Source organism: Lutra lutra, chromosome 18 (genome assembly GCF_902655055.1).
Source record: "Lutra lutra chromosome 18, mLutLut1.2, whole genome shotgun sequence".
In the NCBI taxonomy this organism is placed as follows: Eukaryota; Metazoa; Chordata; class Mammalia; order Carnivora; family Mustelidae; genus Lutra; species Lutra lutra.
Genome location: NC_062295.1, coordinates 14,727,857 through 14,755,703, shown reverse-complemented (window position 1 = coordinate 14,755,703; position 27,847 = coordinate 14,727,857). Strand labels below are relative to the sequence as shown.

The following is a 27,847-nucleotide window of genomic DNA, read 5'->3' as shown; positions in this document are numbered from 1 at the left end:
TACACATTAAATAGGAGACACACTTTTCATGGGATTTTTAATTATAAAAAAGATCATTACAGTATTAATGTTTTGCCCAGAGATTTTTCCGTTATCTATCCCTCAGTGGTCCTTTTGTTGGTAAATAAAGATCAAACTAGATTTTTTTTAAGATGAAAAGTTTATTTTGCCTTTTGCCTAGAAGCAAAACTAGTGAAAATTAAAGTATAAAAATAAATACAATTTACGTTAATGAACATTCCACTCAAAGTAAAAATAACAAAAATAATGTATATAAATAAAAAATCCATTAAAAGCACAAAACAATTTCTGGCACTTTTATGAGAAGAAGCTGTGAACATTAAAATAGGTGTAAAACACACATGCTTTTACCTTAAAAAACAAAAAACACTCTCATTTCTCAACCTTCATCTAAAGCTACTTTTAACTTTCTCCAAAACATACTATTTGTTTTAGCTAATTTGCATTATTGTGCACAAAACTTGTAGCATCTCTTTTCTTTCTGTAAAGACCCACAATGATATGAGTAAGGTGTATCCTGAGTTTTCAGAATGATAAAGCACAATTTATCATATTAAGATATTTTGATACACTTTGCCTACAAATAAAAAAACTGGTAACTCAGACATTTTTGACTGTCTTCTGATTTCCTGCCTCACTCATTTAATAAATCATAAATGATACATATCTCATAAAGAAAATCAAGTTTACACCCAGAGTAGATTATTATTGCCTATCTACAGCTGGATGTAACAGCTAAATTTTAAATAGGACAGAAAATTGGAGAAAACAATCTTTATCTCCACCTTCTTAAAAGGATATTAAGAATATATATAGTCTGCATTTTCAAAATACCAGTATTATTTAAAATTCAAGTTAGAAAGAGTAAGTGTACACAGTTCCAATTTTATGTGAGAAGCACAAAGCCCTTTTTGGAAATGGCATGCTAAATTAACAGTGACATTCTCTTCCATAAAATCATGTTCCCTTGGTAACATTTTTTGGTTTCTATTTTAAATGAATACATTAGTGATGAAAACCTTATATATCAGTAATGCAGAATTTCAACTCGACAATATTGCTATCCCACTGGAAAGTCTGAACTTATTGTATAGCCCTTTAGTGTCTCCTAAATCAGGCAAGCTAGAAAAAACAGACTATGAAGGAACAAAATACTCAAACCACCAAGAAAACAGAAGTGCATGCAGGGTGACTCAGTTTTACAGAATGGACGCATGGATTCACTCCTAAGTGCTACTACCTTCAAGATCGTGCTATCTCCCTAATTTGTTACCCTCCACAGAAAGATTTTATGATTTAGGAGGAGTGTTTCCAAGAGTACTGGGGTAACCTACATTAAACCTAACATTTCTGCACAAGACAACTAGTGGTTAAGACAAATGTACACTGGTGACCAAAACGGTGGCCCCCAGCTCCTTCTGTGGTAAATTCTGGAGGGACCACAATCAGCAGGCAAGTGTTTTCTCCTATGAGATTATCCTCTAAGTCCAAGAATATGAAGACTGAGAGATTAACCAGTGTTTAAGTTTTATAAAACCAAAGAAAAACATTCTTCTGCGGTAATTCTCCCTTGAACAGAACAGTATCTAATTTATCAAATTTAGCAATCAGTAAGAAGAGGTAAATGAAATTTGTGTTTCCAAATATATTTGTAATTTACCACACCTTTTCAACATTTTATAGAAATAAATCCAAATGTCCTTGAAATTTACAAAAAAAACATTCTCAGCAGACATCTGGGTACAGAAAACAAACTTACGTTTGTACAGGTTAAGCAGAGATGGTCGATTACTAAATACTACTGTGTCTTCACCCAAACCTAATCTTAGGATACTGAGGGTGTAGAGAAGGAAACAGCCAGACTGATCAAGTTTGCAGATAACTGCTCAGCCCTTTGATGTCACTTTGCCTGTGTAAACAGTCCAGGGTTAACTCAAGAGTCCTGCGCAGGAAAAAATCATAAGCGTGTAGCACCCCCCACCCACCCGCCCCTTGTTCATCCTAACGAATGCTGTCTTCTTAAATTGTCGCAACATTTGGCCGCTTTCTTTGGATTTTTCCTGCATATACTCCTAAAAATAGAGCAAAATTAATATTATTTCTCAGTGTCAATTTTTCTATAATTCCAATTAATGAGTGTTCACTATAAACCAGGCACCGAGCTAAGTGATATACAAGATCATACTTAATCCTTACATAAATAATCCCAAGGTAGAAACTGTTACTACTATCTTAAGGATAATAAAACCAAGACATGGGAGAGTAGGTCACATGCCTAAGAAGCAGCCAGAAGCAGACTCTGAGAACCCAGTTACACCTGATTTGTTATTTTACTTAACAACTATTTCGCATTACTGCTTCTACTTTGCTTTAATTAGTGGCTTCTGAATGTCACTATAAACTCCTGAGTCAAGCACAAGACATCAAATGAGCAAATGTTTTAAAACATGAGATCAGAGATTGCAATTTAGTTTTTAAGAACTATAAACAACTTTAACTGCTTTGCAGCAAACTGTAAGCCCTTAGCATCCTACTTCGGTCTAAGAGTATGAAAGTCTATCATCACAACAAAAATGAGCTTCCTATAAATTGCTAAATGAAGGGTTCATTCTCCATGCACATCAAAATAAAGCATGAAGTTCAAGTTTGTCTGAAACATAATCCAGGCCATTAAAAATCTAAGCAAGAAAGAATGATCTTTCCAACTAAATTCAGTTAGAATATTATTAGTCAGGCATATCTCAAATTTCCAATTTATGTAAAATGATAAAATCTTAGTCTTTTTCATTTGTATAAATAAGGCACTCATGTACAAATAAATCTTTAGAAAAAACAGGAAATTTTGTACTTGTTTAGATATATAATAATTATACGTGATAAGTTCCTTTGTATTAATAATTACAAAGCAGTACAATTAAACCACACTAGTTCTAGATACTGAACTTCAGTACGTTACTAACGGCAATGATCTCCTATTCATCCTCCATACTGTTGAGCGTTACTTGTTCTTTTTCTTACAGATTCACGAGGGACAAACAGTGGAGATGAAATGCATGAGACAAGAACGTGGATAGTCATCACCGTGGCAAGTGGAGAATATCACACAAAACAATACTAATTCCTCAATGAATCACCAACTGGCCAGGATTTATCACAATATATAACTCTAATATGGGAAAAAATTGCCAAGGTCTTAAAATTCCACACAACTTCACAAGATCTGGTGCTTGGTCTGAGTTCTTCAGAAACCTTTCAAACCAGCTGATTCTGACCACCTCTGGAATAAGCAGGATCTTCAGCTACACAGTCTCCTTTAAAACAACTCCACTGACTGTCACTCACAGCAACTTCCAAAAGATGACCTTTTATATTATACTCTACATATGCAACATAATGAATTAAATTCACCATATACGTGCAAAAAGTCAGCAATCACTTCAAAGTTATGATCAGTATATCTCATTCCCTCTTCAAACTTATGTGAACAAATAGCAATAACACGAAAAAATTTATGTTGTTCATTCCCTCCGAATTTGGAGGAAATCACTTAGTAATAAAAGCTCTGAAATATGCCTAATCGCATATTAATGGGAAGGTTAGAATTGATTAGAGATTTAATCTTCATTTTCTAGCGATTAATTTAGGTTTCTTTTAAATGTTTAGAAAGCAGTGTAGTTAAAGCAAAGCACTTTGAAAGTATTTTTTAATGGATCACATAATGCCTGGTGAGCTTATCAATGTGTCTTAACAAAGATACCCACGAAATATTAAAACAGTAGCTTAACAGCTTTGCATTAGCTTAATACTGAATTTGTCTTCTTGCCACCATAAACAATTTAAAATCCATAAAACAACAAAAACAAAACTTACCCCCTCCCACCTGGCATATTCACATGTGATCTTGTGGCCAGAGGGAGAAATTTTTCATGGCTTTATGTGCAGATACAAATATTCCCGGGTGATACACTTCCCCAAAGCTGAACAAACACGTAGATTTAAGCATCGGTTATTATACTTTACTCACGTATAAAAAAGTTTTCTGAATTAAGCATGTGTAATTCTATAAATTTTTCAGGTTAAAAAAATGGATAGCATTTCATTACAGAAATCGAGATTGGAACCACAGGTTTACTACGATCTCCTGACTGCCACAGCATACCACACAGACGACCACTCACAGGAATGAGGGTGAATATGCCCAAATTATGGTGGCAAGGAAAGACAAGGTATTGCACTAGGGTGGCCTGCATCACGGGGCAGCTCGCGCACGTCCTTCTACTGAACGGGCTTCGGGAACTCATTTGCTACACACCTGAAACAGGCGCTCTGTTAGGCACTCTGCTCTGTGAAGACTTCTGTCTATTTTGCACAACCCCCTTCACTGATGTCTTAGGGGTTCTAATTGAATATAAAAAAATTAATAAGTCACTTGCATTAAGGTCTAAATGTTCAACATTCAAAGAAAGCAACCATAGCGCATCAACGGTTCAAAGTACAAATAAACTCGAAAAGGACGAAAGTCTCACGCATGCGCACAGCAAGGAAGCTACGCTCTGCTTCAGCAGGGACTAGAAGACTTTGCTGGAGAATCACTTTGGTGATGCTGAGCTTAATTATATGGATGCTTACAACTCTTAATGAGTAAAATGGTATGAAATGAAAAGTAAAAACATGCCAACGTAAGATGATAATTAAAATATAATACACAACAGTACACCAAAGGGTTATCATTGAACACAAAACTTTAAAAGATCTTCATAATGCTATGAACAAATCACATTTGTAAAATAGTTACCCTTTAAGTAAACAGCACTAAATTATGTTTCCCGCTCAAAGCTAATTTTGATTTGGATGTTTTTAAATACCCTGCGGTGGCATTCTTACCCTTGTCTACTAAGGAGCCTGTGAACGGGCGCATTCTGTCCTTGGTTTGGCTGAAGGACTCTGTTGACAAAGTAAAAAATTAATTCAAAAGAGAATGACATAAATTCATTCCCTCCCCGCTTTTTCTTTTAATAGATGAAAGATGATTAACCGTGAGATGGAAGTCATCTATGCAGATAGGCCAATATAATAATACCACACAGCAAATCAAGCTGATAGAAGCATATTAATACGGTACTTATATTTTGTTCACTGAGAGCCCAAATCTTAGGTTTTTATCAGGATGTCCAATGTATGTGTTTAACTCTTGTGTTTTTAGGTAATTTATTTATATACTTTACAAAAACCAACTTTTCCTTTCAAACATCCAACTAGCATCACTCTTGTAAAAGTAGAAATAAGATCAGAAATATTAAGCTAGCTTTCTAAGGTTTTTATTTATTTTTTTAAACATTTCATTTATTTATTTGAGATAGAGAACAAGAGAGACAGAGAGCACAAGTGGCCTGGGGGCGGGGCAGGCAGAGGGAGAGAGAGAAGCAGGCTCCCCACTGAGCAGGGAGTCCCACATGGGGCTCAATACCAGGACCCAGCATCATGACCTGAGCCTAAGGTAGACACTTAACTGACTGAGCCACCCAGAAGCCACTAAGGTTTTTTAGTAAGTAACCTAAGTAAGTCCTGGGCTATGAGCTGAGCTTGGGACATAGGGTGCTAAAATTTCTACCTGAGATGGCATATCCTAAAGAAAGGTCCAGAAACACCTGGTCTGACATGTAACCAGGTACATGACCCAGTGTTAACATGGATCTCGGCGCCTCTTCAATCCTCTAGCCAGCAGAGACTGTCCTACTGATCTAAAGTTAGAACTAAATGAATAGAAAGTAAGCTTGGGATTTATAATTTTTTTTTTAATAAATAAATAGTTTCTCACAGAGACGAAGTGGTTTTTCTCACCTTGTTTCGGAAGGATTTTGCTTAACCAGAAATTTCTTATTTGGCATTCCCATTTCAGCAGCTCTAATACAACATAAAAATAAGGACACACAAACATTGTATTTAGAAAAGGAGAGAAACACTTCTGGATGTGATGCAGGATGACAGCAACAAATCATTTACAGGTTGCTGTACTACTCAACTGTACTCAGCACACTAGAGATTACTTTCCAGAAAAAAGCAGCTTACTAAGACAGTTACCAATCCTGGTTCTTGGCATTAGGTTTTCCTCCCATGAAGTCTTTTGCATATTAGACAAAGAATATATTCAAAAGATGTAAAATTAATACTGAATATAAAATTTAACTATTTTTAAGGCTGAGTGGCTATGATGACACAAGTGAACACTCAGTCTCCTTCAGTAATTGATACATTTAACCTAAAGATGAAATCAGATTTTACCACCTGAATAATAAAACTTCACATAAAAAAAAGGGATTTCTATCAACTGAGCTGTAGAAAAGTGAACTTTTATCTAAATTGAATACACAAATAGACCAACCGATGACTAAAATTAATTGCTTTGCTAGTAACTGAATTAAGGTGACATGAAACAAAGAAAACTTACTTCATGTACTTCCTCCTATCGAGAGACTTCTGTGTTGCAGCCGACAGGGCCACTCGTGGACTTTTCATTTTGTCCTTGAAAATACAAACCAAAAAGCTTGAGTGGTACCAGTAATACCACTAAAATAATACAGGGATGATCTCAGACTGTATGGAAAAGCTTCTCTTACTAGTATTTGAAACTTTAACTTAATCTGTCTTTAGTACTAAAACAGTCCAACTTCTTATATAATTATAATTATTCTTCCCAATGAAATAATATAAATTTAGCTTCTTTTTCTTTTGTCGACCCATTTAAAATCACTGATTCAAACCACACACCTCCAACACTCTGACAGATTTCAAAAAACTCTGGTTTCCAAAAAGACAAAATCCACCTGATAACTCAAAGGAAATTCAATCAGGAGCCATGATAGTTTTTTAGAAGTCATCCAAACAACAGTGAATGCTTCAACTCCAAAATCTAATCACAAAACAATACCCAATTCTTTTAAATCTGTCTTTAGAGTTAAGTGTTGCTGGTAATCCTGGGAACGGGTCTATGCTTAAAATTGTAGGGAACATGCTAAAGTCAAAATAGAGAATGAGATTTGGTATCAATTACCCCCAACCCAGAAGAACCTCAATGTGAAATAAGAAGAAATAAATATATTGGTCTCCACCCCTCGTTCCTGTTGATATTTGATCTTTGACCCCTGTTCCTAAGACAGAGCTCCTAAAACCCTAGGAAGCTGAGATACTGATGGTAGAAGCATCTTCTGCTCTAATATTTGGTCTTGACCTCAGTTCCTGACACAGAGCTCATAAATCCCTTGGAATTTTCTGGGTGATATAAGCATCTTTTGTTCCAATAAGACAACTTTAGAAGGGGCTCCCAGGTACAGGCTAGTCATCAGAAAGACCAAGCAGGAGTAGAAGCTTACCCCCTTGTCCAGAGATAAGAGAGGGGCTAGAGATTGAGTTAATCACTGATCATGCCTACATGATAAATCCTCCACAGCAATACCTAAAGGATGGGGTTCAGAGAGCTTCCATGAACACATCCATGTGCCAGGAAGATGACACACTCCAACTCCACGGAGGGACAGAAGCTCCTGCCCTCAGGACCCTTCCAGTCCCTGCTCTATGCATCTCTTCATCTGTATCCTCACTTGTGTCCTTATACAGTAAACCAGCAAATCTCCTAACTACTGTGAGCCATTCAAGAAAATTATCAAACCCAAAGGCAGGGTTATGGGAATCCTGTTTTATAGCTGGTCAGTCAGAAATACAAGTGACACCTGAGACTTTGGATGGGAGGAAGTCTTAACTTCCTCCTTATCTTGTAGTATCTGACTCTTAACTCCAACTAGATACTACCAGAACTGAAGTGAATTGTAGGACCTCCCCGCTGGTGTGGGAGAAGTGATTGGCGTGGGGAAAAACATACATCTGGTATCAGAAGTACCAGAAGTTCTAGGAGTATAGAAGAAATAGTTTTTCTTTTCCACTCTTCATTCATTAAAAAATCACGTAACATACCATTTGCCTGAGCATTTTCTCTTTGCGAACTTCTCGATCATGATGGAGAATAGACATTCTTTCAGCTGCATCCATTACAAAGAATATGTCATGAATACCATACAGGGCGGCTCGCAACTAGGTTCAAAAGAAGAAAACATTGTCCCCATTTAAAAAGAGGAGGTTAGAGTTTAGTAATATTATGTGCACTTACACTTTTAAGGGAAAAAGGTTAAAAAGTTTGTTCTTTTTTTTTTTTAAGATTTTATTTATTTGACAGAGAGATAAAGAGTGCCTGAGAGCACAATCGGAGAGAATGGCAGAGGGAGAGGGAGAAGCAGGCTCCTCACCGAGCAGGGAGCCTGATGTAGGGCTGGATCCCAGAATCCTGGAACCATGACCCGGCCTAAAGGCAGACGCCCAACTGACTGAGCCACCCAGGTGCCCCAAAAGGGTTAAAGTTTTTTTTTTTTTTTTTTTAAGATTTTTATTTATTTATCTGACAGAGAGAAATCACAAGTAGGCAGAGAGGCAGGCAGAGAGAGAGGAGGAAGCAGGCTCCCCACCGAGCAGAGAGCCCGATGCGGGGCTCGATCCCAGGACCCTGAGATCATGACCTGAGCCGAAGGCAGCGGCCCAACCCACTGAGCCACCCAGGCGCCCCCAAAAGGGTTAAAGTTTTAATTAAAACCTCTTTTCAGTGGTTAAATGAGGGGAGAGATAGAAATTTCCATTTAAAAGCCTTCAGGACACGTGCATTTACCTGAGCTAACACTCTTTCCTGAAGAGAAGCATCTTGTGCTGAAACAACTCCTCTCTTCAATGGCGCTTCTGACTGAAAACTCCTTATGAATTCCATAGTGTCCTGGAAGATGAAATACTCCTTCAAAAACCACTTTTCTAGAAAGATTCATGATCACTGGAATTTCCTTCTGATTTTCTTCTCAGCCAATTCAAAATCACTAAGAACATAAAACTATTACTTCCCAGAAGTCAAACAGCACTCCCTTTGAGGTGAGACATATACAAACTACTTCATTTATGCACTTTAAAAAGCCATTTAAATGAAATTAATCAGATTTCTATAATCGCCGACATTGCAGTGACTAAGAAATGTTTGATCTGCCTAAGTTCTGAACTAATGAGTCACCTCTAGCTAGTGAATAGCCATCGCTGGCCTGAGAAACTGAGCCAGAAGTGAAACAGGAACAACAGACCAGCTCCTTACTTTTACAGTTTGGCGAAGTTGTTTCAGCTTATCTGTCTGCATAAGCCTTCGAGTAAGAAATCCTTTTGCCACTGCAGTTATCTTATTAAATTTTGTTTGTAATTCCGGACTGAAAACCTAGAAGAAATCAGACAGACACCATGAGTTAAGAATCTGAGCCTTATAATCCTTAATCTATTACAATGAGCTGAATTCTACACATGTATGCTCTGTGTGCGGTCATCTCCGAGAAGGGCCAAGCTATCTGATGTAGGGCACAAACATCTGTCCTCATCTGTACAACCTAAGATACCGTAGCTCTTTTTTTTTTAAGATTTTATTTATTTATTTGACAGAGATCACAAGTAGGCAGAGAGGCAGGCAGAGAGAGATGGGGAAGCAGGCTCCTTGCCGAGCAGAGAGCCCAACATGGGGCTTCGATCCCAGGACTCTGGGATCACAATGTGAGCCAAAGACAGAGGCTTTAACCCACTGAGCCACCCAGGCGCCCCAATAATGTACCTCTTTAATAAAGATAGCTAGATAAACACGCAAATATCATTAAGTTCACCCACCTGAGACCATTTAGGCTTGGCCCTTCCAAAAGGCCTTGTTACTGAGAGCTTGGTCAAGCCACTAGTTGATGAGCCCCAGAGGTAGAAGGGTGCTTCGTTTGCAGAAGCAAAGCTGTGCTGCAGGGCAGAACTTGTGAAACCTAGAGAAATACATGTACAGTGTTATACTTGACGTCATATAATCAGAATATGCAGAACATCCAAATAAACACTTATGACTCGCTAAGAATAACAACTGCCTCTGAAACTAGTCCACGTGCAGACGTGAAATATTTATGGGCTTTACGCTTCTGCACCAGATGGATCTTTTCAACACAAACAGCGTCTCAAGATAATTGTAGATGTGGAGATAAGCTCTTGCTGGGTCTGAAGAATTAGATGTAATTCAAGATCACTGGGGAGACGGCAAACTGTGTTTTCAGTTGAAGCACATCTCCTGCTGCATGAATTAACAAAGCCTGGGCTCTGAGTCAAATTTCTTGACAGTTTCCTGGCTGAGGTGGCTTTTCTCATGAACACCTGCTCACCATTCTTTGATCTGCTCTCACTTCATTTTTCACTACTTACTGGGCAGCTGGCAAATGGGATTACTTGAAGGATGGAGCTAGAGTTTGAAAGTAAAATATCTTACTATAGGATCATTTTTTCCAAAAGAAGAGGATTTTGAAAATATTTACCAGAGCTATTTGAGTTTGAAGGACGGAGCGAGTCCACCTGAGACAGCATTGTTTCCAGCAAACCAGACTCATTTATTTTTCTCCATTCTAAGTCCGCCACGTTGTTGCTGCCCGATTCAGACGCTTCAGCTGCAATCACCTTCTTCTCTTTTAACATTTTCTCCTGTTCTTCTATTTCCTGTAGGTTAGCAGTGTATTATATAACGTGCTACATCTTCTGTTGAATTATGTACCAAAATACCATCACTTTAGGCTTAGCTAAAAGTAATGGGTAATTATCAGCAAATGATTAATTTCAAGTTTTCCTACCTCCAACGAAATCTTAAAACAAGTATCCTTGTTCTTACAATACATTCTTGCAGAACGCGTAGTTCAGCATTAATATATAAAATCTTTGAAAAATACTAAACGTTTTGAATCAAGGATTCAATAAAGTATCCTTTTGATGAATTATGCATTTATTTTTCGATAAGGAATTAAATATTAAACCTCACATTTTGACAATATCCACGTATCAAAATCAATCACCTCCATAGATTAAGATATACAGGGGAAGAAATTACAAGTATCCTTTAGGTGACCAAAATTCATATCACCCCCAGTGAAATTCCACTTACCAGACCCATATCCCTACGTTTTAATTCCTCACCTTCTGCAACCTTTCCTGTTCCCTTTCCTGCTCAGCTATGAGTAGTGATAACTGCTGGGCATGCTGTTCTTCTAGCCTCTTCCGCATTTCTTCAAAAGCTAACATCTTGCTTTTTAATATCTCCTCGCTTTCTGAAAAGAAACACAACCCCTCAAATTTAGAAGATTTACTAATATCTGACCGAAGATACATTCCTGGGTCCGATGTAACACAATCAAGGTAGAGCCAGTCCCCACTCTGAGGCACATTCTCTTCTGCCACGCACGCCCTTCATTTCATGCTACCAACAGAGGCCTGCTTGTCACCGCCATCCCCACTCACTCAACAGATCCCACCATGATCTGAACCGATGGACCCAAGACTATCTGTTCAGTCAAGAATCTCCTTACTCGGGGCACCTGGGTGGCTCAGTGGGTTAAAGCCTCTGCCTTCAGCTCGGGTCATGATCTCAGGGTCCTGCGATCGAGCCCCGCATCGACCTCTCTGCTTGGCAGGGAGCCTGCTTCCCCCTCCTCTCTCTCTCTCTGCCTGCCTCTCTGCCTACTTGTGATCTCTCTGTCAAATAAATAAATATTAAAAAAAAAAAAAAAAAAGAATCTCCTTACTCAGGGTACCCGAGTGGCTCAGTTGGTTAGGTGACTAACTTCGGCTAGGGTCATGATCCCAGGGTTGTGGAATCAAGCCCCACATCGAGCTACCAGCTTTGCAGGGGAGCCTACTTCTCCCTCTCCTTTTGCCTACCACACCCCCTGATTGTACTCTCATTCTCTGTCAAATAAAATCTTAAAAAAAAAGATTCTCCTCACTCAAATCAACTCTCCTTACTCAAATTAACTTCAAGATGTGATTCTCATCTGCATCTCACCTCTCTTCTGACTCTGGCCCTTCTCCAAGATCTCCGGTATTGTAGTTTCTAGTTTTGTTTAGTTTTGGTTTTTTATTTTTTATTTAAGATTTTATTTATTTATTTGACAGAGAGATCACAAGTAGGCAGAGAGGCAGGCAGAAAGACAGGAGGAAGCAGGCTCCCTGCTGAGCAGAGAGTCCAATGCGGTACTCGATCCCAGAACCCTGGGATCATGACCTGAGCCAAAGGCAGAGGCTTTAACCCACTGAGCCACCCAGGCGCCCCTAGTTTTGGTTTTTTAAATAAATGTTCCTTTGATAATGTAAAGCTTCTCAGCTTCAGTTTCCAAATAACACTGGATATTAAAATTTCAGATATTTAAATTGCAAACTAAAAAATTCATTCAACCATTGTGACTATGCAACTTACTGAACAGAAAGAGATAAGACACTCTCAGATGTTGAAATTCCAAGTATTACATCAATGCAGTACCTATTCATGGACACATCGCAATTCAACTGAATTCAAAGAATCATTCTTTCCAAGTATACAGTCAATGATTTTCACTGAAGATAAGTATATTATATTATCTATCTGTTGGGGCTCCTGGGTGGCTCAGTGGGTTAAAGCCTCTGCCTTCGGCTCAGGTCATGATCTCAGGGTCCTGGGATCTAGCCCCACACCAGGCTCTCTGCTTGGCTGGGAGACTGCTGCCCCCCTTCTCTCTGCCTGCCTCTCTGCCTACTTGTGATCTCTCTGTGTCGAATAAATAAATAAAATCTTTCAAAAAAAATTACAACTTTCAGCAAAAAAGGACAAAAGGCCAAAAAAAAGGACAAAGCTCCTCAGCTCAACTACTCAACCAACAGCAAGAGTCCACTCAGCTTTCAGCTCCATCTTAAGAACATCATAACCGAGCACTGCCCAGTGGCTCCTCTGAGCGCAAGCTGGCTGCCTCCACGGTTGGCCTTACCTCCCTCGCACTGGCTGTGCTCCTCTCAAAAGCTCTGCCAGGTCTGACCCTTAGCTGTATGGGCCTCTGGTAATCACAGACACGGCCACCAGTCACACCGCCCTATCCATCTGGATAGGTCCCCAGGGACCCACTGATGTTTTTATTAGAGTTCTTATAAAGTTACACAGATTTTCAACGGTCTGTCCCAACCCTATTTTTCCATAAACCCCGTTATTTTTAGTGTGCAATTTTACAGAATGTGAAGGTTTTTTCAGGAAGGTATAGATCACACTGGAGCTAAAATGTTTATGTCCAAAAACTTCATTGACTTGACTCATTTCTTCCATATCCATAATGAAGAATTATGAACCACAACAACAAAGTAAGGAGTTAAGAAGACATATTTTAACAAGTTGCTGTTAATATGGCATTAGGTATGAAGGAAATTTGAAATAATTTTTATCAATAAAGATGTCATTCTTAAAACACTACTCAGAGCCTTATTTATGATTTTTCTCTAATAAGCTGATGTCAAAGGGTTCACTGAAAGACCAACTACATGAAGATCTGATTACAAATGAAACAACAGACTGATGAAAATATTAGAAACCACTGTGCATCTAAAAGGAAGATATCGTATTAATACACTAGATTAAGACTATGAGCGATGCTTCATCCAAGAACTTTTTCCTCCAGTCACTAACAATTTTCTCTGTGATACAAAGTGAACTGTGAAAGATTTGTATTTGAAACAAGAGAAGGCTTTAAGAAAGCCTATCCAATGGCAATAAACAATAGCTAATTATAGGTTCTCCAATAAGAGAAATGAAATGAAAAACCCTGATAAACAGATGAGGACAATTATTATTGTTTTTCAAAATGTCAATTAAAAGTATTCGATAGGGGCGCCTGGGTGGCTCAGTGGGTTGAGCCGCTGCCTTCGGCTCAGGTCATGATCCCAGAGTCCTGGGATCGAGCCCCACATCGGGCTCTCTGCTCAGCGGGGAGCCTGCTTCCTCCTCTCTCTCTGCCTGCCTCTCTGGCTACTTGTGATCTCTCTGTCAAATAAATAAATAAAAAATCTTAAAAAAAAAAAAAGTATTCGATAAAGGTGCCATCTGCTTGGCAGGTATCAAACACTTCAAAGTTTCCTTACCTTTGGAACTACTTTCTAACATTTTATTCTTGTTCATATAGACAGATCCCTTGGGGTATCTTTTTTCTGGCAAATGCTGCCTTTCCTGTTCAGCTATTCCAGTCGCTAAGACATAAGGGCAGTTTTCTTTTTGCAAACTATCAATATCTAAATCAAGTCTCCGTTTAACTTTCTCAAAACTGTTATCCAAAAACGGTTCACTGCCACAGGCCACTGTAGGGGTGTCCATCTGCTGTCTGGCATTCTGGTTTTGCATCAGTAAAGGAGATGGGTTTTTTACATCGTAAGACTTATTCAGTTCCATTTGTAAATTGCAGGTGTTTTTCTCCAGCACATTGGCTGACTTGAGGGTGCTCACAGTTCCAAAGTTTTGACTCACTATACACTGACTGGTGGCACATGGCTCATGCAATCTTGGCATTGTAGGACACGTACTGTCCATCTTGGGTGGTCCTCTCCCATCAGACGTTAACTGACCTTCCACGATGGCAAGTCCGTGAATGACCTTGTTTTCTAACTGATTTCCTGAAGACTGGCATACCTGATTTGATTTACCTACAACCACTTCCTGTATGGTTTCAGATGTATTTTTGGTGACATAAACCTTGCTTGGACAAACTCCTACTAAATCAACTGGTAACTTTGGCACAGTTTCAGGTATGTTTGTTTTTTCATCAGTATCTTGAACAACTAAGTCTACTGTCTGCTCTTTTCCTTTAGGACTTAACTCACAGGCATTTATCGGGTTATTTATAAGGATATGACATGCTGATGATGGCCTCGAATGCCTTCGATGCATTTTAGGACTCAGGCTTGGCTCTGGACTAGGTAATTTGGCATATGAACCAGTAAGACTTTTGATAATGTTATTCTCGGGAACAAAAGTGGGAATGACTTTAAAATCAGATTCAGGGTCTAAAACAGTGCGATGGCCAGTTCGTATAGGTATGTCCACTTTAGAAAAGCTACCTAACACGGACTCATTCGTGCTGCTTGCTTGAGTGGAAGCACCTTGGAGAAGAACATTTGATTTATTAAGGCTTGGTTTGTCCAGAATCACTGAAGCACAGGGTCTGCCAGGCCACTGCGCCTTCTCCTTCCCATAGTCGGTCACTTTCACAGCCTCGTTTTCCTTATCTGAGTGACACTCGTGAACACTCCTCTTCGCACTAGTTCTCAGACTGCGTCTAGATTGTTCTCTTTCTATATATTCCTTTGACTTTTTCATCAGGTTCTGAAGACTCATTATGTAGGGATCTGGAGTAACTTCCTCCAAAAGTGTTGGGTCCAGTTCTTCACTGGATGGGAAGAGACCATCGGACAGAAGAGTTTCCTGAGGGGCTGCTGAGGGGATCTTTGCGGAAGCTTCCTTTTCCACGGGGGTAACATCTGAACTATCACAGTGCTTCAGAGAATTAAATTCTGAGTCCCTAGCTGAATCTGTCCCGTTAGATTTAAATTGGTCCTCATGATTCAATGGCAAAATTCCAGTTGTCTTTTCAAACTTTCCTAAAGTAGAGTGTTCAGTAGGGCTTGGCAAGATATTTGGAAACGTGGAAGGGACATTCAAGTTTCTGACTTCTGAATCAGAATAAACTGTTTTAGTCTCCCATGGATCAAAATCACTGGGATTAGGTGCTTTTCTAACCTGGAAAAGGAAATTTAAAAATTATTATTTCCTCACTGCAAAGAAAGGCCTTTGATTTCATTATTTTCTAAAATAAAATTGAAATAGAAAATTCAAATATTCTAATATTTGAAAACACAAACAAAAACTAAGATAACCTTTTTCTATTGTATCATGTATCACATGGGGCTCAAATTACTACTAAAAATATCTACTGGGACGCCTGGGTGGCTCAGTTGGTTGGGCAGCTGCCTTCGGCTCAGGTCATGGTCCCGGCGTCCTAGGATCGAGTCCCACATCGGGCTCCTTGCTTGGCGGGGAGCCTGCTTCTCCCTCTGCCTCTGCCTGCCACTCTGTCTGCCTGTGCTCACTCTCACTTCTCTCTCTATGACAAATAAATAAATAAAATCTTTAAAAAAAAAAAAATATCTACTGATAAAAAAATTAAATAAAATAATTTAAAAAAATAAAAACATCTATTGGCCATCCTGGCCTATTTATTAAAAGAGTATAAGAAAAAAAGGAAATTATCTAATCTGATACAAATATGCACACATGTGAATGGGTACATACACACATCTATATGCACATATCCATGCACAACTTAATCTTGGAATAGATGGATCTTAACTTTCTCCTGTATTATATGTTATTAAAGTCACCAACTGGGTCCTCCCATGAAAGCTAAGAATACCAATGTATGAGATAAATAGCAAGTAATTAAATTTCTTACTTGAGTGACTCTAAAAGCTAACTTGTCTAGGATATTAAGCAAAAATAATTCAGTAACAAGACTCCTGCCTTCCACATGCTTACACCAGATTTGAACTAAAATCCTTCTATATGATGAGGTAAATTTGTATTAAATGATAGCTCAGCCATGTAGCTGAAGTTACTTAGAAATAAGATTTTCACCTTAAAATCTAATTCACCAAAGTAAATTTCTATTTGATTAACTGACATGTTAAACAGCAACCCATTAATGAGTTTTAGAACAAGCAAAATAAATAAAAATTTTATAAATTAAGACGAGAATTAAAAATTTAAAAAAAAAAAGACGAGAACGACTAACACACAAGAGATACAACAGAAAAAATAAAATTACATTTTCTATCTAAATAATTTGACTTTGCAAAAGAATAAAAAGTGAACTGGATGGCTTTTAAAGATTATACAAGCATATATTAAACTGACAGAAATTATCATATTATCATATAAATACAGATTCCAGAATCCTGAATATTAAGAAATTTTTAGGTTGTTATGTATGTGTTTTTTTTTTTTTTCCTAGACCATATGGCACTCCCGTTATACCTTACAAATCCCAAGACATATAATGGTTTCCAGGTAGTATGCAATAAACAGCACAACAAAATATACTTAGTCACAACCTCAGGACCAAAATAAAACAAAAGGGAAACACATTCACTGAATCCATAAACATGTTCATAGGCTTAAGAAAAATAAACTGTTTCCTTAAAATACTTCACATTTCACATTTACATATACAGCAGCTACAGCTATGTTTTTTGTGTACTACTAAAATGAGCCTTTGGTTAGAGAATAGAAATAACAACAAAAATGTATCAAAGAATGATAGGTTTTACAGGTAAAAGAGATTGGAGACATCCATTTGTACGATATAAAATGTCTCTATCTGCATAATTAATTCATTACTCTCTAGTTTAACAATGTACATGCTCTATTAAATGTTGGAAGCTTTAAGACTCAACAATCTCATTAGTAGTATATTTGATATAATCCCTCACTAGACCAACAATGACATGCCATTTTTGTTTCAATAATAGGAAACACCTAGTAAATTAAACACTTACCCTTATTATTGTGCTACATATTATGTTTTTTAAAGTTAAAATGGACAGCCATTGTAATGTGCAAATTAAACTCTACTACCCACAGACAAATGAAGGTAGCAGTTAGTGGGAAACAGCCTAAAGTTCACTGTACGAGTGTCATCTAGGATGAATTATACAAACTACGAACCCCTAAGATTATGAAAAAATGTTAAGATGTAACCAGCAAAACCGAGCTGTATATGGCAGAAATGATTTGTTCAATGTACTTCATGGTTTTTTTTTAGTATGAAATAATCCAGACCTTAAAACGAATTGTTTACAAATTTAAATTCAGCTAAATAAAAATAATTGTAAAAGGCATGAATGTACTGTTTAAATGGTTTCAGTTTAGATCTAAGATGCATCTAGACAATTCTACTTATGTAATCTAAATTACATTTGTGTACTTAAGAGAATTTCACCTAAAAAAAAAAAAAATGGGGGGCAGTTATTTACTTTAGAAGAGAATGAGAATAAGGTCATTGACTCAATAGTCTGAATAGTTCAGAGGTAAACTACAATGGTCAATCCCATCATTTTGTCACTGAGAATTCCATGTTTTTAGAGTCATAAGACACAGACAATAAGCAATTATATTCAGGGAAGGGCTCCATTGTCTAAGTACCCTCTGATTCAAGTACTGGGTGCATTACTAACAAGCAAGTGAATGTTCTTCGGAGTAACTGCAATGAAATATCACAAACCACAAAGATTCTGAAACATAACAGTGAAATATATTGGTAACTAACTAGAAAGTGCAAACGTATTTCTGAAAAGTTATTATTAATGTGTACCTCATTATTTCTTAATTATAACTTTAAAAAGCCTACATTACACACACCTGAACATTTTCAAGAATCTCTTGGACCCGAGTCAATAGAGCTTTCTTCCTATCAGCATGCTTTCTTGTTTCTATATCAAGTGCCTTCTGCTTTTCTTGTTGCATTTCCTTTCTTTTCTCAATGTTAAGCTGCAAAACATCAGAAATATGTAATTATTTCTCATAAATATAAAAACATCTTAAAATCGGGAAGCCTTGAATCAAAATGATTAATATGTACAAAACGTAAAACTACAGGGAAAGAAATCTAACGGTGGGTGGGGGCAATGAGCGGAATGGACACGGGAGATCTTTCTGCGGGTATGAAAATGTTCTGTATGGGTGTGAGTTACACAAGTGTATGCCATATATCAAAACTCCTGGAACTTTAGAACTTAAGCTCTGTGCGTTCTACTGCATGTAAATTATTCTCAACTGAATAAAAAATTAAAAGAAAGAAAAAAACCTGTTCACTTTTCAAATGCTCTAAAATGAGAGGTAAAGGGCGCCCAGGTGGCTCAGTGGGTTAAAGCCTCTGCCTTCGGCTCAGGTCATGATCCCAGGGACCTGGGATGGAGCCCCGCATGGCATTGGGCTCTCTGCTCAGCAGGGAGCCTGCTTCCCTTCCTCTCTCTCTGCCTGCCTCTCTGCCTACTTGTGATCTCTCTCTGTCAAATAAATAAATAAAATCTTTTAAAAAAATAAAATAAAATGAGAGGTAAAATAAGCCCTTCTGGCCACTGCTGAGCTTTTCATTTGACAGTATCTTACCCCACAAGGTGAGATTCTTCAATTTCTAATCTTCTAATCAGTGTACATTTTATCTCTTTGCTATTTCAAGAAAATGTCTAAAGGCTTAATGACAAAAGAAACAGATAATGTTTTATTTGCCTACAAAATCAGAACACATTTGGTCTCGATTCATTGTACCTTCTAGTAAAAATAAAATTCACCTAAAAAATTGAAGTTTCTAAGCATTACATCTTTTTAATGAATTTAAATCTTAATTATTAAGTTCTAAGAAGCTTAGTCACTACATGAAGGAGTCAAGACTTATTTTAGAACAATGCAAATGGAAAACATATCATAAAAAATTATTCCAAAATTATGCTATTCACCTATCACATACAACATAAAATCATGGATTAAAGTCCATAAGCAACAGATTTTGCTGATAAATACGTAACTGATGGAGTCATGGACCCTAAACAACAAGGCTCAGATATTTTGGTCCATATTAAACTAATCAAGCAATATGTTATCAACTGGCTGATAAAAATGTTTTAAACAAATTGTTTTTAAAGTTTTTATTTATTTATTTGTCAGAGAGAGAGAAAGCGCACACACAAGCAGGCAGAGGGGCAGGCAGAGGGAGAAGCAGGCTCTTCATGACTTGAGCCAAAGGCAGACACTTAACCAACTGAGCCACCCAGGCATCCCTGTTATAAAATTATTATTTGCATGGTACCAAAGAATCATTCCACAATTTACTTGCTAATCAAAAAGGGGAAAATGTATACTTTCGAGAGTTATCTGGCAGTCACCACCTATAAAAGCAAGTGTTCAAACTAAACATCGCCAACACAGGGACAACTAGATTATGTAACTTCTAATTTAATATGGAGCACAGGGCATCAGCTCTAAAGAATTCTTGCCAAAAATGTTTAACCGGACTCTGACCCAACTTTTGTTTTTTTTTCCTAATCAAACCTTTAATTTCCAGCTTATAGGAACTACAGGGACTAGAGGACAAGTAAAATATCACCATGGAAAAACAATTAGACAAACCCAAAATAAGGCATTCTATTAAGATAACTGGTCTGGTCTCTAAAAATTCACTATCATTACCAAAAAAAAAAAAAAAAAAAAAAAAAAATGGGGGATGCCTGGCTGGCTGAGTCACTCTCAGGGTTGTAAGTTCAAGCCCCATGCTGGGTATAGAAATTGCTTAAGAATAAAATTTTTTAAAAAAATATTTTTTTAAAGGTAGAGGAGCTGTTCTAGATCAAAACAGATTTTAAAAAACATAACACGCTAATGCTATTTGTGAACTCTGACTGGACCCAGACTAGGAAAAAAAAAGTTATAATTAGACATTTTGCACACACAGAAATCTAAATATGAACCAATATTAGATACTATTAAAATTATTACTAATTTTCTTAAAGTGTGATAATGGTATTGGGGTTTTATGTAGGAGGGTATCCTCATTTTTAGGATACATATATTAAAATATTTAAGGGATAAGTGTTATGTATCTGCAATTTTCAAACGGCTCAGCAATAAAACAAAAAGAGTATGTATGTATGTATACACACACACACATAAAATCACGAACACAATAAAGCAAAGATGACAAAAATGTTAAAAATTGTGGACTCTAAATGGTATGTATATGGATGGCCGCTGTGCCACCCTTTCTATTTTTATGTTTGAAAATTTCATTACAAAGTGTTGGCAGAAGACACTGATCTTTTAACTCCTGTTATAGAAATGTTTTTAACTCTGTTACTTTCAATTATATTAATTTCCTGATTTGAAATAAAGTCACACACATTTTAAAAACATCCAATCAGTATGAAAGAGTTTATAATGGAAAGAGTGCTTTCCTTCCCATCCTGTATTCCTTTATCCTTTCTCAGAGAAAGAATATTCTTATATAAAAATCCAAATAGTTAACTTATATATATATTATAACCATATATAAGTACCTCCTATGACCCAAATAGTGTTGTAAGCATTGTACATATATTAGAGCATTTAATCTTCAAAACAACCCTGTGAAATAGATACTATTTTTAATCCTCATTTAACAAATAAAGAAAATGGGCCTGCAAGTTTGCACAGCAGCTAAGATGCAGAGTAATGACTTTTTTTTTTTAAAGATTTTATTTATTTGAGGGACGCCTAGGTGGCTCAGTTGGTTAAGCTGCTACCTTCAGTTCGGCTCAGGTCATGATCCCAGGGTCCTGGGATCGAGTCCCACATCGGGCTCCCTGCTGAGCAGGGAACCCGCTTCTCTCTCTGCCTCTGCCTGCCTCTCTGCCTCTGCCTGCCACTCTGCCTGCTTGTGCTCTTTCTCTCTCTCTCTCTCTGACAAATAAAAGAATAAAATCTTTAAAAAAATAAAATAAAATTATTATTTATTTGAGAGAGAGATAGCGAGAGAAAGTATGAACAGGGCAGGCAGAGGAAGAAGCAAGCTCCCTGCTGAGGGAGGAGCCCAATGTGGGGCTCAATCCCAGGACCCTGAGATCATGACCTGAGTCAAAGGCAAACCCTTAATTGACTGAGCCACCTAGGCGGCCCAGAGTAATAATTTAAACCAAGACCAGAAGGCTCTAGAGCCAGGCTTTTAACCACTATTCTACCCTGCTCCTGAGAGCATAATGTGTGCAGTGATTTACAATAGACTGTGGAGAACCTTCCAAGCCTGCACATTTAGGTCTACTGCACTCGTTTTAATGGCATGAATAAGATTCTATAAAATGGACCACAGTCTGTTAAACTAGTCTACTACTGTTAGACATTTAAGTTGGTTGTTAATCTTTTGCTATTTTAAACAATGCTACTCCATAACCTGTACGCACTTCTTCTGGCACAGACAAGCAAAAGTCTAAGATATTCCCCAAAATGGATCTGCTAAGTCAAAGTTACATTCAGATTCTGATAAACATTACCAAAATGGTCCCCCAAAAATAAAGTCAAGTGCTTTTCTCAGCAAAAATGCAGTATAAGCACCTTTCCTCACAAACTAAGGAACACTAGGATCTTGGCCTATCAAGTAGATTAAAAAAAAAAAATGCAAACTCATTCGTTTTTAATTCTAAATAAGAGCCATATTTTTCAATCTTTATAAGCTTTTCTTTTGTTTTTCTGTAAACTATCTTAGTGATTCACTATAGAAAAACGATTTTTTCAAAATCAAAGAATATTTACCAGTGGAGAAAGCACAGCCACTCCATGGAAGCGAATAAGTGAGATGCTTTCAGACTGGACAGGCAGAAAGCTCTCTGTGGATAGTGATGCCTCTTGGATTCTGGCAAGACTATTCTCACAGAACTTCTCATACTCCTCCATCTTCCCACAATTACACTGTAAGAGAGAAAAATGTCTTTTTTAATGTGCTGAAAAGAATATATCTTAATTATTTGGCAAATTTTATTTAGCACAGAAATATGTCTAGAATTCACAACTTCTAAAATTTGCCTTCCCAGAGGTTTGTAGTTTTTTTTTTATACTGATTAGCAGCTAATTCCTAAGTATAGGTAAGCACCTTAAGATCCTACCCAGTTAAGCCTTGTTTCATATAGTAAATATGTCTGAACACAAGTAAGTATATAAACCAATCTTTAAATATGACTTGTCTAAAAAAGAACTAAGAACTCAACGGTGAAAAGTTCTTAATGGAAAAAAAGTTCTGTACCACTTCACAAACTTTAGATTACAAAATAGAATACTGTATTTTCCTTAGCAGGACTTATCTACATAACAAAAACTAAATCATACAAAGGTAGAAAAGCTTTTGTAGCCAAAAAGGGTATTTTTTGGAGACAAAAAGGCTATTTACATAAAAGAGGATATTTACTTTAAAAATTCTTTTGTTATCATGAAGTTCAAAGTCTATTTCACATCTCAAAAATACATTTTGACTTCCTGGTCACTAGGCAAATCAGTCAGAGATGGAAAATCTACTGGTTCTCATATATTAATTCTATTTCATTGCTGAAAACTGGAACTACCACCAAACTACTTAAAACCATCAGCCCAGTAATTGCACAATTTCTGGAAAATTGTGATGGTGGCTATAAAAATTCAACGTAATCAGGAAGGATTAGCTAGCAAGTTTGCTCATTTAGCTAGTGTTAAATATTTAATTGCCTGTTTCCACAGCATTAAGTCTGGCTTTGTTTCCTTTAAACAAACAAGGGAAAGTAAAAAGAGAGACATCATCAGACTCATCAACAGCAAGGTTATAAACTGTGAAAACATAAAAAGTAATACAATAATGTTCCTGTAAGTGTTCTTTTTAAAACAATTAATTAACAAAGAAGGGTGGGGCAGAAAATTTCAACTGATGATGCGAGATAGGCAGAGATGAAATAAGATGGAGTATGATACTGTCTTAAGCCTCAAGGCACTTAAAAATTCCATGAAGGTGTCAGGGATAAGTTATAACACAATTAGAAATGAAGAAAAAGCTTCTTCTGATTTGATTATGAAAAAAAATCAGATATATTTTGACCAACTGGTAGTCTTATCAACAAAACTTCCTACCATCCCATCAATTCTAATTATTTCTGTATTTGACTTATGCAAAGTGTGAGTTTAATTTCAAAGAAATGGATCTCTAGAGTATAAATGAGATTGTTTTGCAAACATATTCACAAAACAAGCCAAAAAAACAAACCACCATACCTTCCTGCATGACAACCATAGCAAGGCCTCATTTTTTAGTCTGGATTTCAAACCCCATTACGCTGTCTTAAGAACCAGAATATGCTGAAGCTAAAATGTAACAGAAATTCAAATGATCCCATTTCTACTAAAATACTCAAAAATATTTTTTAACACAACCCCTGCAGCCAGCATAACAGGAACGCAAATACAATGAAAGAAATATACTTTCTATGGGTACACAAGCAAAGCATGAAATTCTATTTTAAAGGTCTGGGAAATGTAAGGAATAAATAAGACTCTTAGGGCAAGTTTTATTTTTTTCCAACAACATCATATCAATGCCTCATTGCTTTGGAAAGTTAAATTCATATCTCTTCAAAAGACCCGTATGTCATGCATATTGCAGATGTACAGTAATAGACTATCACAGCATAACTATGGCATATGATAGTGCATTAAATACCCAAATACAAGTGCTAATATGGCTGATTACAGAAATCACCAAATGATGCTAGAGCATGACTGAACTTTTCCTATCCTTCAGTCTCAACTTGGATGCCCCCCTCCTCAAACCATCCCTGACGATCCCATCTACATTAACCCTACATCAGTCACTATCACATCACATTGCCCTGCTGCTTCCCAATTTTCATGGCACTTACCACTATCTGAAATTATCTTGTTTATTTCCTTGGGTTTTGTCTGTCTTCCTCCACCAAAACGTAAGCTCCATAAGCACGGGTACCTTTTCAGTCTTGCTCACCACTGAATCCCCATTACACAGAACAGCATCAGCACACAGTAGGCACTTGATAAAAGTATTGAATAAATGAATTAGGGTAATTAGCTCAATCAATAAACCAGGAGAAACCAGGAGGAAAAAAGAGAGTGGACTATACAGCAAAGAAGCTAGAAAGGAAGAATGGAATTTAGAGAAGGGTCATTTCATGGATGACACTATTCTCTGAAGAAAATGGTACCTCTAAACCGCAAAGGGAATCATTTTTTAAAAATGAGCATCATCAGGCACCTCTGTGGCTCAGCCGGTTAAGCACTGGATTCTTGACTTTGGCTCAGGTCGTGATCTCAGGGTTGTGAGATCCAGCACCTCCCTGGGCTCTGCACTGGGCATGGAACCTGCTTGGGGTTCTCTCTCTCCCTCACCCACTGCTCTTCCCCCTTCCTCTCTCTGTCTCTTTCTCCCCCTATTAAAAAAAAAAAAAAAATGAGCATCGTATCCTATATGATTAAGCAAGAGGGCACTTTGTTTCTCAAACCACAATTATCTGTCAACAGTTTTTTTTTTAAAGGAGCCTTGACAAAATGCCACTCCAACCACAAATCTACTGACCCGGACTTTACCATCAGGCATTACTGGTCCACTTGAACCAATAATTTGCCAGCTGCATCAAGTTCAGACATGCCTTGTCTTCTCCATTTATACCATGACCCTTCTCCAAATGAGCCTCTTTGCAAATCCCATAGATTCATCCTTCTGCTAGCTACTCCTCACCAGTGTTCTACCAGAAATGTCACTAAAGGGAATGGTAAAAGTAACATATAACTGATCTTGCCTTGATTTCAAATCCTAGCTGGTTGTTTACCCCTCAGTGCTCCCAAAGACGTAATCTCCTTGTATACACAATAAAGGGAACGATTCCTTATTCAGGCACATACTAGCTGTGTGTTCTTGGCAATTTACTTACCATCTCTATGCCTCAATTTCCTCATACGTAATGCAGGGATAATCAGAGTATCTGTCTCAAGAACTCAATGAGCTAATACATGTATGGCAATTAGCATAATGCAGGACATGCAGAAAGCATCAATAAATGGGGACTGCCTTTATTATTAAGAGGATGATGATTATTATGATTTTTATCACAAGATTATGAATTCCTGAAGGGCAGTGACAGTGGTTGGTTCCTGGCAGGATTCAAATGTAATTTTAAAACTTGCAAAAGGGGTCCTCTTCCTCATTTCGTTGTTTCCAGACCCCTCCCCATCAATCTCTAGGCGCATTCCACTTGCCTAAATTGGGGGTAGGGAACTGGGATTAGGACAAGATAGAAGCAGAGTGGGAATCACCTAGCAGCATCAGGGGCAATCAAGAGAATTTGCTTTATTAGCCTCAAGCTTATTCCCCCTGAGTCTCCAAAGCAGAATAAACAGCACGGCTAGCTAGGGCCTTCGGTTGTGGTAACCGGCTTTCGGAATGGCCAGAGCACACCCTGAGGATGACTCCCTCGGCAGCATCTTGGGGGAAGAAAAACGGTCCAGTTTTATCAACAGGAGGTGATTCCCCGGCTCTGCCCCGAGGTTATTTGCCAGGGACCCTCTGCCCTGACCCCAGCGCCCCACGCCCACCTCCCCCAGCTCCTCTGCTAAGGTTCCATCCCGAGGGCCCACCAGGCAGCGTCAGCATCCGAGCATCACCTCCGAGCGGAGTGTCGCTGGTCCCCGGGCACCTGTCACCTCATACCCGGCGTCCTTCTCTGGGCTCGAAGACCGGGATCCCAGCACCTGCGTTCGGGTTCCCTACAGAGCTCACACCCTCAGCTCCCAAGGCGCCAATTCCGCCTCCCCCCGTGGCCTCGCAGGAGGGGCCCACTGAGGATGTACCTAGCCCCCGCCTTATGCACACACCTGATCTCCCACGGCCCGGTCAGGCTTTTTCTCCTTCGCCACGGGCCTTGTCAGGAAGCAAACAGCTCAATTTGTACTGACAGAGCGCAGCTCGGTCCGCCGCCTCCTTCTCCTTCTCCTCCCCGCCATATTACGGGTCTCAGGCGGCAACGCGGGATCCTGGCAACCGCCACCGCCGCCGCCACCTCCCGGACTCCACCTCCTCGGGCGGCACTTCCGGTGGTTGCTTCCGGGGCCGTTGGAACGGTTGGGCCTCCAAAAAACTACAATACCCGAGGTGCATTGCGCGGCCGGGTACGCGCCCTGGCTGGGTACTTGCGCCCTGGCGTTTAATACTTTCGGGAAGCGTGATGCACGCTGGAAAACGTAGTCTTCACTGCAAACTGCAGTCTCGAAAATTACATGGTAACGCTGTTCAGGTCTGAACCCCTGAAGTGTTCCTTGAAATTGCTACTTTTTTTTTTTATCTGTAAAGAGATCACCTCTTTCTTTGTGGTCATTGGAAAACGTACAATGATCACCAATTTTTTCTCCGTAAATAAAAATTTGCTGAATCCTAGATATCAACTCTAAGCCTCAGGACATCCCTACCATTTTGCAAATCAGTAGGAAAACAAGGTCCAAGAAAGAAAGGTAACAGGTTCAAGATGAAACAAAAAGCTCCGGATGTCTTGGGCGCTTGGGTGGCTCAGTGGTTAAAGCCTCTGCCTTCGGCTCAGGTCATGATCCCAGGGTCCTGGAATCGAGCCTCATGTAGGGCTCTCTGCTCAGCGGGGAGCCTGCCTCCTCCTCCTCTTTCTCTCTGCCTACTTGTGATCTGTCTGTCAAATAAAAAAAAAAAAAAAAAAAAAAAAAACAAAAACTCCGGATGTCTTACCGAAATTTCCTATCTAAACATGTTACTACTTTTCCAAAATATGTAGTTGCCCCTTCACATTTCCTAACTCGATTTAACCTTCCGCCTTTCTTGCTGATAGTCCTTCCCGTGCCTATTTTTACACATGGGAAATGAGCTTTAACGGTGCCTATCAGGGGCGCCTGGTGGCTCAGTGGGTTAAAGCCTCTGTCCTCGGCTCAGGTCATGATCCCAGAGTCATGGAATCGAGCCCCGCTTCCGGCTCTCTGCTTCCCCGCCCCCCCCCCCCCCCCCCGTCTGCCTCTCTGCCTGCTTGTAATCTCTGCCTGTCAAATTAATAAAATCTTAAAATAAATAAATAAATAAAAGTGCCTATCACAAAAGAAAAAGTGCCTATCACAAGGGTAGTTATGAAGAACAATTGAGATAAGTTTCTTTTTTTTTTTTAAGATTTTATTTATTTATTTGACAGAGAGAAATCACAAGTAGGCAGAGAGGCAGGCAGAGAGAGAGGAGGAAGCAGGCTCCCTGCTGAGCAGAAAGCCCGATGTGGGGCTCGAACCCAGGACCTGGGATCATGACCTGAGCCGAAGGCAGCGGCTCAACCC

General features: G+C 38.5%; 1 protein-coding gene across 8 annotated transcripts; it reads right to left on the bottom strand.

Annotated features, from left to right (window-relative positions):
- Positions 1-325: 325 nt before the first annotated feature.
- CCP110 (centriolar coiled-coil protein 110) lies at positions 326-26,599 on the bottom strand. Of its 8 annotated transcripts, none has more exons than XM_047713190.1 (16): positions 26,384-26,599; positions 24,400-24,545; positions 22,277-22,432; positions 18,359-18,487; positions 14,035-15,682; positions 11,077-11,204; positions 10,428-10,605; positions 9,751-9,890; positions 9,197-9,313; positions 8,732-8,833; positions 7,990-8,106; positions 6,470-6,543; positions 5,863-5,925; positions 4,906-4,968; positions 4,334-4,419; positions 326-2,093 (listed from the first exon to the last, which is right to left on the bottom strand). In XM_047713190.1, the coding sequence occupies exons 3-16, from the start codon at positions 22,415-22,417 to the stop codon at positions 2,041-2,043; spliced, it is 3,039 nt and encodes a 1,012-aa protein (XP_047569146.1). In that variant the 5' UTR covers positions 22,418-22,432; positions 24,400-24,545; positions 26,384-26,599; the 3' UTR covers positions 326-2,040. The 8 variants fall into 8 exon arrangements, with proteins under 8 accessions (XP_047569146.1, XP_047569143.1, XP_047569145.1 ...); XM_047713187.1 differs by having other exon boundaries at positions 11,077-11,207; positions 26,384-26,598; XM_047713189.1 differs by having other exon boundaries at positions 4,906-4,965; positions 11,077-11,207; positions 26,384-26,598.
- Between the last annotated feature and the right edge of the window lie 1,248 nt (positions 26,600-27,847).

Excerpts from the sequence above, each read along its gene's own strand:
- CCP110 (XM_047713188.1), bottom strand. The coding sequence starts at position 22,417 with ATGGAGGAGTATGAGAAGTTCTGTGAGAATAGTCTTGCCAGAATCCAA. Across the intron at positions 18,488-22,276 it reads TGGCTGTGCTTTCTCCACTG|CTTAACATTGAGAAAAGAAA; the intron begins GTAAATATTCTT and ends GATGTTTTGCAG. Across the intron at positions 6,544-7,989 it reads AGAAAATGCTCAGGCAAATG|GACAAAATGAAAAGTCCACG; the intron begins GTATGTTACGTG and ends TGTATTTTCAAG.